The sequence below is a fragment of the Hoplias malabaricus genome, chromosome 6 (assembly GCF_029633855.1).
Source record: "Hoplias malabaricus isolate fHopMal1 chromosome 6, fHopMal1.hap1, whole genome shotgun sequence".
In the NCBI taxonomy this organism is placed as follows: Eukaryota; Metazoa; Chordata; class Actinopteri; order Characiformes; family Erythrinidae; genus Hoplias; species Hoplias malabaricus.
In genome coordinates, this window is record NC_089805.1 from 51526136 (window position 1) to 51539682 (window position 13547).

Sequence of the window (13547 nt, forward strand, 5' to 3'; positions counted from 1 at the left end):
TGAGTAGGTGATAAAATACTTATTTTATTCAATGAAATCCAAATTAATTATTTAAAAATCATACAATGTGATTTTAGAGTTTGTCTCTCACAATTCCAGACGCCTTCATTCTTTGTAGGTAGGAAAGCAATACATTAGTGAGATTAAATATCACCAGCATATATTTGAAAACTAGTAAATTATAACCTAATATGGACATATGTGGTATCATCAGAATCATAAGAACCTTTATTTTAATAAACATAAAAAAATGAAATTTCATAATTGCATTGCATCCAGGCTCTGCTTAAAACTGTTGCACAGCTTGCCTTCTATACATCACATGTAAGTCTTACATGCTTTTGACATATGTTATGAAAATGCACAAACTTTTTTCATATTGGCTTCTGAAACTATCTTTATATTTTGTTGTTACTGCAAACTTGGGTGGCACTATAATAATTAAAAAAATAATAATTTTCAGTTATTGTCCAATTGTAGCATTCCCTGTATGTGCATTTTTTTTAATCATATTTGGCACACTTCTTCAGCGTAATGTCATGCACATGTGTACCCATTGGTTTGATTGAGTTATAGCTCAAAGAGTGCTGTCACGCCCTTGTCTCGTCAGGTTTGTTTTCTCTGTCTCAGCAGAGAGTTGTCGTTCACGCCCCGCCTTTGTTCCACCCTCTTGTTCGTCACTCTCGTTATCCGTTTCAGGTGTTTCTCGTTTGTTGTTGTATTTAAGTCCCCTTCCCTCACTTCCTGGTGTCGTTCATGGTTCTTTGTAGTGTTCTTCGTATGGTTTACTATGTTCGCCTTGTTCTTTGTAATGTTCACCTTTGTTTCGTCGTCTTCTGTCATTCTCGTTCGTAGTCTTGCTCTTTCCTCGTTTCGTGATTGCCCTTTAGTTTGTTAATGTTTGTTTTGTTTATTTCCTGTCAAATAAAGTCTGTGTTATTAGCGTTTGTGTCCGCCCTCAGTCAGTCCTCCCCTCGCTCCTAACAGAATGAACGACCCTCAAATGGACGCAGCTAGCACAAAGACTTTGTTTGAAAGGGCGGTGGAGTGGAGTAGCCGGCTCCAGCTCATGCCTGGCGCAGTTCCTTATCCTCTACCAAAGGAGTCGACTCATGAATCGAGTAACTGCACCAGTGCGAGTCGAAGGAGTCGGTGAAGGAAGCGTGCTGGAGTCTCCCCCTCGCTGGTGGATTACCCCCTCAGGTCCGGGTAAATTTTTTTTGGGGGGGTTAAGGGTAGGGGCTGTTAGCCTCCAACCTCAGGACTACGGAGGTGAGGCTAACAGGGGCGCACCTCTAGGGGATCTCATGAGTGCGCCCATCAGACCCCCTAAACCCTTAACAGCTACAGTGTGGGACATCGCTGCAGGGGCTCCTGCCTCCATGGACATCGTCGCTGCAGGGCCTCCTGCCTCCGTGGATGTCGTCGCTGCAGGGCCTCCTGCCTCCGTGAACGGCGTCGCTGCAGGGTCCCCTGCCTCCGTGAACGGCGTCGCTGCAGGGTCCCCTGCCTCCATGAACAGCGTCGCTGCAGGGTCCCCTGCCTCCATGGACGGCGTCGCTGCAGGGCCTCCTGTTTCCATGGACGTCGTCGCAAGGGCCCCAGCTCCCAAGCACCTCTCTGCACTCCCTCCTGACCTCCAAGAGAAGCTTACAAGCCTCATGGCACGTCTAGAGGTCTCCGTGAGTGCGGCTCCCTCAGCCGCTCCTGTCTCCATGAGCACGTCTCCCTCAGCCGCGCCTGTCCTCGTGAAGGTGGCGCAGCCAGCCGCTCCATTCCCCGTGAAGGTGGCGCCTCCAGCCGCTCCTGTCCTCATGAAAGCGACGCCTCCAGCCGCTCCTGTCCTCGTGAAAGTGGCGCAGCCAGCCGCTCCTGTCCTTGTGAAAGTGGCGCAGCCAGCCGCTCTATTCCCCATGAAGGTGACGCCTACAGCCGCTCCATTCCCCGTGAGGGCGGCTCCCCCAGTTGCTCCAGTCCCTGAGCAGGCGGCTTCCCCAGCCACTCAAGCCCCAGGGAAGGCGGTTTGTACGACCGTTTCTGCCCCCCGTGACTGTGGCTACGGCCGTTTCTGCTCCCGTGACGGTAGCCCCGGCCACTCTTGGTCGTGTCTATGGGACGGCCCCAAGGACTTCGGGGCCGATCCCCAGAACTGTGCCCAGGCTGGTTCCTCGGTCTTCCCCTCAGACATTTGCCAGTCCTGGGTGCCCCCATGTTGTCTTGGTTCCCGTGTCTGTCCCTGTCCTAGTTCCTGTTTCTCTCCTTGTCCCTGTACCAGTGTCTGCTTTTGTTTCGATTCCTGTCCCTGTCACGGTGTTCGTGTCCGTCCCGGTAAACGTCATGGTCCCTGTTCCCCTGCCAAGCCCAGTCCAGTCCCCTGTTAGCCCTGTTCAGTCACCTGTCTTGTCTTCGTTCCAGTCTCTTGTTCAGTCTCCTGTCACCCCCCTTTGTCAGTCTACTGTCCTGTCCCAGGTCCAGCCCTCAGTTTCCAGTCCTGTCAAGTTCCCAGCTCCATTTCCTGTGTCTGTTCCCGTTCTGTCCAAATTCTAGTCTCTTGTCTCTAGACCCACGGTTCCTTGTCTTAGTCTGTCTTGTCTTCCGTGCTCCCTCCTGCGCCAGCTTCTGGGGGGTCTAGGTTGATTGGACTTAATTTCCCAAATATATGCTTGCTCACAGGACCTACATGCCAAATGTCAACCTGATATGCCTTGTAAATACTGCAGTATTGCCAAAAAGACCTAGATCTAGCAAGGTCTAGCTATTATAGCGCCCCTATAATATTTCATGCACCAGCAAAGGCATTCTACCTCAGAATCATGTCGAAGCAATATCTAAAAGTTCAGTCAATTTGAGTAAATTATACAGGAATTACAAGGGATAAAGTAAAACATGCCATTAATGGTACAGATTCATTTGCATATGGTGGCCATTCGATTGATTGGATTGATTCGAAAGTTCCCGATTTTTATGAAAAATATTGACCAACATACTCCTGCAAACATTTGACACCAAGTTCACGAGGATAAGATCAAACACCAGGAAAATGTTCACGAAAATAGGTTTTGTGAAATTTGCAAATTACTTTAGTGCTTGGAACACTAATGATTTATTTAGCAACTTTCACAAACCCAAGTTTGCTTCACAAAACAAAAGCCATTAGAGGGAGCAAATGTATTCTGACAAAATAGTTTTTTTAGGTTTTATTAGGATTATTGTTTATGTCTTTGCTTAATTAATGTCTGATAAAAAAGTGGAATTGTGTTTGTATTCTCTCGCATGGGAGGGCCTAATAAAAATGGTTGTCATTGAAAAGTTACTAAATGAAATCTTTTGTTAAAGGCTTTATTTTCACAAGTACACCCTTGTTTTAAACAAAATTATATAAAAATTCAACAACAATACAATGAAAATAAAATAATCTAAAATAAAATACTGTCTAATAAAATAATATAAACGTTCAACTATTCAGTTTTATTTTACCCAAGCCTGAGTATATTTTGATTTTTTGCATTTCACACTCTACCCATTGTTCTATATGGTGTATATGTATGTGACTAATCCCCTGGTCCACTAGTATCTCTACTGGCTAGGCAAATTGTGTCAAACCAAATCCACGGAGGGACGGTGTGGGTGCAGGTTTCCCTTTCAACCAAGCAGAAGCCACACACTACTGAAAGTCATGATCTTTTGAATAGATCCATTGATTAAAACCATGTGGAATGAGGTGCGGCTTCTGCTTGGTTCGTATGAAAACCTGCACACACACCCCGTCCCTCCATGGATCTGATTTTACACCCTTGGGAGAAGCAAACTAACTTTAGTAAGGCAAATGAACTCTATAATAAACAAAGCATCATTTTTGGGTATGTGACCAGAGTATTCAGGTGTTTTAATGTCATCAACATTTACCAACAGGTTAATTTTATACATTAATCAATCATAATACCTAGAGATATGCAGAAGAACAGTCCAACAGACTGTCCATTTTATATTTCCTACTGAAACAAATGAGAAGAAATGTGGATTTGGAAAGGGGTGAGTACCTGGGATTAGTTTGTCATTCCGGGCATTGTAGAGCATACCAAGATGTAGTGGTCTGCTGAGGGCACTGATCTCCAGGATGGAGTCTCCTGACCCTGTAACAGCACGAGAAAACAAATCATTTTTGAGCAGTAGTACTATGTACCTGATGTTAGTCTGTTAGTTCACAACATAACACTGAAAACACTCAAATTTACACATCATTTAACTAAACAGAATGTGTAACTGAAGGGCTACGTGGACTGTATAGTTGGGAAGATGCTGTACATCACACAGAAAACAAATAATAACATCCAATATCATTCCCTTGATAATGCAAAATAAAAGGCACAAAATTAATATTTTACTTTATTTTAGCAGAAAACCACTGATCAGTTCGTAGTCCCATAACATGTGTAAAATGTAGTGACAGTGATGATACATCTAAATAAAGGAGCACAGTTTCTCTACATACAGTGGGATACGCGCTAGGATGTATTTGTTAAACCAGCATGCCATTCTGTTACCCAAACCATTCTGTTTCATTAATGTTTGCACAGTGAGTGCATTTTTAAAACAATTTGTGCCGACTGCTCTGCAAAGTGAAATATTTGCAAAAGCACATAACTTCCTCGTGATACTTTATGTCTCAAAAACATGTTAACCCAATGAACCCACCAGTACCATTAGAATGAAAAGTTATTGTGTTACCAAAATTCTAAGGTTAGACATGTAAACTTAACAGCCTCTGCAGGCTAATAATATCCATGCACAAGGCTACATTTTTCTCTTGACATAGAGAGTTTCAACTGAAGTTGACATGCTACTCTGGGAGATGGTAATATAACTGACCATTGTCAGTTTGTTGTGCAATTAATTTTCAAATAAAGTTAATCATAGCTACAGACAGTTGTAGTCTGCTGTATGATGTGTGTCAAAGCCTAGCATTGCCTTTAATAATTTCCTTTAATAATATTTTAATTAATTTCATTAGCGAACTTGACTTTAAGTGGCTTACATGTTTCTTTGAAAAATAGCTCCTTATGTCCACCTTCTTATTTGTTGCTGCCATCATCACTCACTTTTCCACCTGAGTCTTGCACATTAAGTCTCTCATATGACTGGAATTGTTTCCTTCTTGGAGCTAGTAACATCCAAATACAGCAACAGAGTCTCACATGACAGCAGGGGAAAAGGCACAGCCGGTCACACTTGCCATATGTGTTACGGGCAGGTAGGACTCGAGCAGAGAACATGATTTAACCCTTTCAAATTATTGATGGGAACAATTCAATAATCGCTGGATTTTTGTGAGGACACGTCACTTCTGTCCATGCTAATTCTATGCCCTTGTCCCAAACTGACTGCCAGGTTCTTCTGTCTTATATTTTTGATATTTCTTCCTCTTCCTACACCCTTGCTCATATTAATTATAATCATATACAGGATTAGATGTAAAATATTCTATGCCATTCCATTAGAGTTTCACATGATGGGCAATCCGCTTCCACTAGGTTAACTGTGGCCGTTTATGATCTGATCAGCAACTGGCAACCATTAACAACTATGGTTACCAGCACATGGGTACAAACTACCCATTTCATCACTAGTGCTTCACAGGGGTCATCAGGCAGGCACTTCCCCTCATCTGCATTTCACTGAATTAAGCCCACAACACCTCCCAGAAGCCTCAACAGTGAAGTCTGACATCCCAGACACACACTCCTCTGAGTTAATTTAACCATCAACAACTGTAAATCCACACTGGACTCCGAGGTGACTAAAGCTGTACCTAACCCCGATGGCACCGATAATGCATACTCAGTGCCACCAGTTCCAGGTGAACTTTACGTGCTACATCACCAACAATCCCAATAGCACCTCTCCAGTGCATTTCCCAAAGTAATCTGTGCTCTCCTTATCCACAACCACTGACTAGACGATTCAGCTGTTTCTAACTCTTTTACAGCTCATGTAGAAACTTTTTTTTGTACTACAGCCACTCATCAGTGCATTAACCTCTAGGTGTTTGCTGTCCAACAAATGTCCTAAAACCCTTAGCACCTGATTATGTCTTCATGTATAACTCCCCTGCAACAAACTAAACTTACAAGCTGATAGAATATGCCAACCCTTCAGCATGCCATGACTCATCTTTGCACATTTAAATTCCTCAACTAATCTTGGTAGTTTTGGTAGTTCAACATACTTATGCATGATTCATGTGGTCTGCATGTGCTGATCCTGGCTTAAGCAGATACTGCATAATCAGTAACATTTGTCTGAGGACTTACCTTGAAAAGGCATGTTTATGCCACCTGCCTTTCTCTGTGCATCCTTTCCTTCGTTTATTGCTAAATCAGACTCTTAACATTAACATATAAGTTCACATTTATGTCTGTCTTCACACAAGTCTGTCTGAGATCAGCAATGCTGCTTGAATTGTAGTAGCACCAACCACATAAAACTGCAAGGTGTCATAGTCCATCACCACAGTGGATAATCCAAGACCAAGATTAGAATTACGTTTTTTATGTTTGAGCAGGTGGGACCAGATTTCAGCTGTTTAATGCTGTCTGACTGCACTGAGACTGGCATATCAAATTATAGAATCAGACATGAGAACTCATTCCCAGAGAACTGCTTTGCTTACTTTCTATTTAACCCTTACAGAAAGTTACATCCCTCTATCTTTCACTCCGATGTTTGTTCTCTTTAGAACAAAATAGATTTTTACAGCTGAAATTAATGCTGTTAACATTGAGGAGCTAACTACATTCCGTGCTGATAGGGACTGTGCACTCATTGGTAAATCTTGAAGGGGTGGTTTTATGTATTTACATGAATAACAACTGGTGCAGAAATGCTAAGTTAGTCTCAAGTCACTACTCATCAGACATTAAGTATATGACCATTTTGCAGACCATTCTATCTGCCCAGGAAGGTTACCCTAGTTTCCATCATTGCTATTTATTTGCTTCCCTGTGCAAATACAAAGGAGGCTATAAATGTTCTCTACTAGACTATCAGTGAGTTGCAATCACCCACCCTGAAGACTTTTTCGTTTTAGCTGTGGATTTTAACCAGGCCAATATGAAGATTATTCTTCCAAACTTCCATCAACATATGGATTTGTGAAACCAGAGGAATGAACACACTAGATTTGGCCTACACCATCATAAAGAATACATTCAGAGCTGCCCCCACCACCACCTTGGCTCTTCAGACCATTTATCTGTTATGCAAATTCCTGCATATAAGCCCCTGATGATCAGAGAAAAACTTAGTGAGGCAGGTGAGATTGTGGCCTGAGGTGGGCTATGGAGTCACTACTGGACTGTTTTGAATGCACTGAATGGGATATGTTCAGATCAGCTGCCTCAGGAGTTCAGGAGTGATTGGGAGGAACGGACTGCTATGATCTAAACACGAGTGGTGTGATGGTGTTGGACTTCTGTGCTAGCCATGGTTTGTCCATAACGAACACCATGTTCGAACAAAAGATTGCTCATAAGTGTACTTGGTACCAGAGCACTCTGGGCCAAAGGTCAATGATCGACTTTGTGGTTGTGTCTTTTGACCTGAGACCGTATGTTTTGGACACTCGGGTAAAGAGAGGGGCTGAGCTGTCAACCGATCACCATCTGGTGGTGAGTTGGATCCGATGGCGGGGAAAGCTGCCAGACAGACCTGGTAAACCCAAACGTATAGTGAGGGTGTGCTGGGAAAAGCTGGCAGATGACTCTGTCTGGATGGATTTCAACTCTCACCTCCAAGAGAACTTCTAACATGTTCCAGAGGAGGTACGGGGAATGGAGTCTGAATGGACACTGTTCCGGACCTCCATCGTGGAAGCGGCTGCATGTAGCTGTGGTCAAAAGCTTGTCGGTGCCTGTTATGGCGGCAACCCAAGAACCCGTTGGTGGACACCGGGGGTGAGGGAAGCTGTCAAGCGGAAGAAGGAGGCTTTTCAAGATTGGTTACCTCGGGGAACTTACGATTCTGCGGATTGGTACCGCCAGGCGAAAAAGGCTGCAGCTGTGGCAGTTGCTGAAGCAAAATCCAGAGCATGGGAGGAGTTTGGAGAGGCCATGGAGAATGACTTCCGGGCAGCCTCAATGAGGTTCTGGAAAACACTCCGACAGCTCAGGAGGGGGAGGGGGGACACTGTCCAAGCTGTGCTCAGCAAGGATGGTGAAACTCTGAACTCGACTGAGCGTATTGTTGGGCGTTGGAAGGAGCACTTTGAGGAACTCCTTAACCCGAGAGACATGCCTCCTGTGCAGGAGGTAGGGCCAGAAGTGTCTGGGGAGTCAGATTCCATTTCCTTGGCTGAAGTCACTGAGGTGGTGAAAAAGCTCCAGGAGTGGATGAGATTCACCCAGAGTTACTGAAGGCACTCGATACTGTGTGGCTGTCTTGGATGACATGCCTATACAATATCGCATGGACCTTGGGAACGGTGCCTTTGGATTTGCAAACCGGGGTGGTGGTTCCTATTTTCAAAAAAGGGGACCTTTTTTCGAACCTAGGATTTTGGAGGAACAATGCGGATTTCATCCTGGCCGTGGAACTATGGACCAACTCTTCACTTTTGCACAGATGATTGAGGGGGCGTGGGAATTTGCTACTCCACTCTACACATGCTTTGTGGATTTGGAGAAGGCATATGACCGTGTTCCCCAAGAGATTCCGTGGGAGGTGCTCCGGGAGTATGAGGTGCCAGGGTCGCTCCGGCGAGCCGTGCGGTCCTTGTACTCTCAGAGTTTGAGTTGTGTTCGCATCCTTGGTAGTAAGTCAGGCTTGTTCAGTGTGGGCATTGGACTCCGTCAGGGCTGTGCCTTATCTCCACTCCTGTTCCTGATATTCATGGACAGGGTGGCGCGGCATAGTCTGGGGCAGGAGGGCTTTTGTCGAGGAGCTCAGGAGGTGGCATTTCTGCTTTTTGCGGACGATGTTGTTCTTCTGGCTTCTTCGCACGGAGGCCTCCAGCATTCACTTGAGCAGTTTGCGAAGCGGTCGGTATGCGGATCAGCACCTCCAAGTCTGAGGCCATGGTTATCTCCCAGAAACAGATGGCATGTTCCCTTCAGGTAAAGGGTGAGAACCTGCCCCAAGTGAAGGAGTTCAAGTATCTCTGGTTCTTGTTCACGAGTGATGGGAAGAGGGATGGTGAGATTGACCGTAGGATAGGTGCAGCGTCTGCAGTATTGCAGTCAATGTACCGCACCGTTGTGGTGAAGAGAGAGCTGAGCCATAAAGCAAAGATCTCAATTTACCGGTCAGTCTACGTTCCCACTCTCACCTATGGTCATGAGCTCTGGGTAATGACCGAAAGAACAAGATCGTGGATACAAGCAGCTGAAATGAGCTTTCTCCGACGGGTCGCTGGGCGTAGTCTCCATGATCGGGTGAGAAGCTCAGTGACTAGGGAGGAGCTCGGAGTAGAGTTGCTGCTCCTTCGCATTGAGAGAAGTCAGTTGAGGTGGTTTGGGCATCTGATCAGGATGTCTCCTGGATGCCTCCCACTGGAGGTATACCAGGCATGTCCAACTGGAAGGAGGCCCCGGGGTAGACCCAGGACACGCTGGAAGGATTATATCTCCTGGCTGTCCTGGGAACGCCTTGGGATCCCCCAGGAGGAATTGGTGAATGTAACAAGGGACAGAGACGTCTGGGCTTCTTTGCTCGCCTTGTTGCCACCGCGACCCTGAAATGGAGACACGGAAAATAAAATGATGATGATGATGATGATATATATATATATATATATATATATATATATATAGGGAGTAAGGTAATGTATTGTCTTTTGTTTACTTTTAAGTTAGAGCAGTTTGTGGGTCAGTTAGGAGGGGTGTTTGTGTCATTGTAAATATCACCTATACAATATATATTCTATTCATTATACATTCTATATTTCTGTTTGTGTCCTCTTTGTCCACCTTCACATCTCTGTTACAGTTATTCCTTTCCCATACATTAATCCCAACACACAGCTCATTCTGTTACGGCTCAACCCTAGACTGAGTCGTAACACTCACCTGGTCTTTAAACACAGTGTCACTGGTCAAGAGAACACAGCAATATCTGCACTTTATGCGTAAGATGAGGAAAGTCCACCTGCCCTTGCCCATCCTCACTACCTTTTACAAAAGCACCATAGAGAGCATTCTGACAAGCTGCATCTCTGTGTGGTGTGGAAGCTGCAGAGCCTAGGACTGGAAGAATATGAGGAAAGTTGTTGTAAAATAAAACAAAAACAAATAATTATCAAATTTTCTTTCTTTTTTTCTTCAGAAGGTACTTAAAATGTAGTCAGTTCTATTGGAAATTTATTTATGTGAAGTCAAGCTTCTCTGAGAGGAGTGAATTATGATTGTGGATCCTCAAGTCAAAACTTTGGGTAGGAACTGGATTTGTTGCGGTTGCTGTTGACTTCGAACTTGCTGTTGCTTACTCCTTCCTTGCATGCTCCTTTCTGACTCACTTCTTTTTTCTCTGACTCGACTCCTCTCTGGCTTGACTTTTCTCTCTGACTGACTTAACTCAACTGCGTGGGCCATTTTTAAGAGTTTGGTAGGTCCCATTTCAAGGAAGGAGCCTGCAGTCTGATCAGCAGAGCAACTGGTGATGGGTCCTGAGGGTTCAGGCTGGAGTTTAGTCCTGAGAAACCGCCCTCTGGATTTGGTGGGAATTAAGACAAAGAAGGATTCATTCAGATAGTGTCTTAATAATAAACTATCTCAGGAGAGAGATATTGGAATAACATGTTTCCTGGTGGACTTTTCCACAGTTCATTGCTCAGGGCATACAAACAAACTAGTTTCAAATACAAAGGCAGATGCAATGTATTCAGACTTACAATCTGGGTGTGTTACCTCAGTGACTTCAGGAATGTAAGAAAGTTTTTCTTAGATTTATACAATCTTAATCAGAGAGAATTATATCATTAGGATGAAAGAAACAAATATACAACATTCAAACTATACAGGGATTTTTAGAAGGACATGCTAGACCACAGAAGACTTTGGTGTCACATGGTGTCATATTTTTGAGCATGCGCTGAGGGCTCTCTCTTACCAGGTGTGGACACAATTGTTTCTGAAAGTTTTTATTCCAGATCTTACATTGATCAGGAAAGACAGAGGCTGTTTTGGTATGTATTTTACATATCAATGGTGAGTGGATCAGCCTTTCAGACCTTCTGGTGCCCTTAGGTGACAACTCACAAGAGGACCAAGCTATATTTCTGAAGATAAAAGTCCCAAAAGTCAAATTTCTTATGAAAGAAAAGAAACCACATTCATCTGACTACAATCCCCACCTGGACCACTGTATTCCTCCTGGAAGCAGTGGAACAATGATGCAAATAATGTGAATCTAGATAGTAAGGTCAGTGGAAACTTTCATTCATACACTAAGGGTTAATACATTTCTGGGATTATTTAATACGTGAATACTACTTTTATTTGTATTGATTTCTTTTACCCAAGCCTGGCACAGATACAGCATTCTTATTCTGATTTTCTACATCCAACACATTCTATTCTTTATTCTATATGTTGTCTATGTATGTGACTGATCTCCAGGTGCACTAGTGCCTCTACTGGTGAGGCAAGCTAACTTTATTAAGGCGTATTTAATGCTATAATATACAACTTCTGGACAATTTGTGTATGTGGCCAATATTTTCAGGTGCTTTTGTTGTCATCAACCTTTAAAAATAGCTTAATTTTGTATATTAATCAATCACACCATTAATCAAAAACACCAAGAGATAGGCAGAATAACAACAGATTGCCAATTTTACATTTACTACTGAAAAAAAACTGAGAAGAAATGTGGATTTGGGAAGGGGATCATGAGGCGTGTGGTGAGTACCTGGGATTAGTTGGTCGTTTAGGGCACTGCAGAGCGTGCCCAGATCCAGTGGTTTGCTGAGGGCACTGATCTCCAGGTTGGAGTCTCGTGAACCTGGAACAGCATGAGAAAACTAACAATTTCAGAGTGGTGTTGCCATGTACCTGATGTTAGTTACAACATAACACTGAAAACACTATTTACACATCATTTAACTCAACAGAATGTGTAACTGAAGGGCTACGTGAGCTGTGTGTAGTCGAGAAGATGCTGTACAACACACAGAAAGTAAATAAAATAATCCAGTTTCATGCCTTTAGTGGTGAACAACAAACAGAGAGACACAAAAGTAATATTTTACTTTATGATTTATAGCAGAGACCCACTGATCAGATCATACTCCCCTTTACTGTTAAACGTGTTTATAGTGACAGTGATGATACGTCTAAATAAAGGAGCACAGTTTCTCTACTGACAGTGGGATAACTGCTAGAATATATCTGTTAAACCAGCAGGCTCTTCTCTCTCCCAAACTGACTGCCTGGTTCTTCTGTCTTACACATTTGGTAGTTCTTCCTGTTCCTACACCCTCTTCACCCTCTGCTCATATGTTATATTTTGGTAGTTCAACATACTGCACGATTCATGTGGTCGTCACGTGCTGATCCTGTGTTTGAGCAGATACTGTATCATCAGTAACACTTCTCTGAGAACTCAGAAATACTGTATATTCAATCTCAGGGATTATAGTGGTTTGTTTCATTTTGCATGTCCCTTAATTCTTTGCTGATTTCCCCCCAACATGTGCAAATATTGGATCATTTTTATGGTCTCAATTTCAGCTTAAAACAGAACCCACAGTGTCCCATTTCAGTCAGTAGGCTCTTCTGAGTGTGTCTGCTAGATGAATTAAGTGTCCTAGTGTGACTGTGTGTTTTATTTAATTGAATGCATGCTCTTGCACATCTGTCCAGTCCCACATTAATCTTTGCATGTCAATTGTCTCAGGACCTCATTATAATGGGCTAAATGCACACAGACATGGCTGAGATAATTCACCATGCCAACTAGCCTCTGCAGACCTTTTATGTCTGTTGGAATTGGCACTTCTCATTTCAGTCCTTCAGATGTTAATCTGTGACAATCTAAGGCACTTCTTTCTTCTGCTCAATGTTCAGTTTAAACTTGGGCTCCCTGCACACATCTAGGATCTCCTCAGCTTAAGGTCATGATCACATGCATCATCATTCTTGTCTTCTTCAGTGATGAAGATACCATCTGCAATAGTAAACACTCCTGTCAGTCCAGCCAATACCTGTGTAAGCCTGTGATGGAGTATTTCTGATGGCAGGCTGACAGACATTCTTAAGCCATCTTCTGTCCCGTTTTTTTTTTTTTTAAACAGGGACAAACACCCCTTTGCCAGTCCCAGAGTAGTATTCCAAGGACCATGTCAGTCATGACATAATGTAAAATATAATTTTTGTATTTGTTTCTAGAGACACACATACACACAAACAGAGCTCTGAGCTCCTCTACTCTCTTTCAGGGCTAAAAAACCTTTGAAAGTGCATAGAAACATAAACATATGAACTTGCCACGTGCGAGAGGTATCTCACAAGACCCCACTGCTACACAATGTAATATAGGTTCACAAGAAATGTAAT

At 43.5% G+C, this 13547-nt stretch overlaps 1 protein-coding gene across 1 annotated transcript in view; it reads right to left on the bottom strand.

Annotated features, from left to right (window-relative positions):
• LOC136699927 (stonustoxin subunit alpha-like) overlaps positions 1-13547 on the bottom strand; it is a 52318-nt gene that overhangs the window by 18494 nt on the left and 20277 nt on the right. The window contains exons 3-4 of the mRNA XM_066674995.1: positions 11902-11994; positions 4041-4133 (exon numbers count right to left, since the gene is read on the bottom strand). Of these exons, the coding sequence (XP_066531092.1) occupies positions 4041-4133; positions 11902-11994 (186 nt within the window). The remainder of the gene's footprint in view (positions 1-4040; positions 4134-11901; positions 11995-13547) is intronic.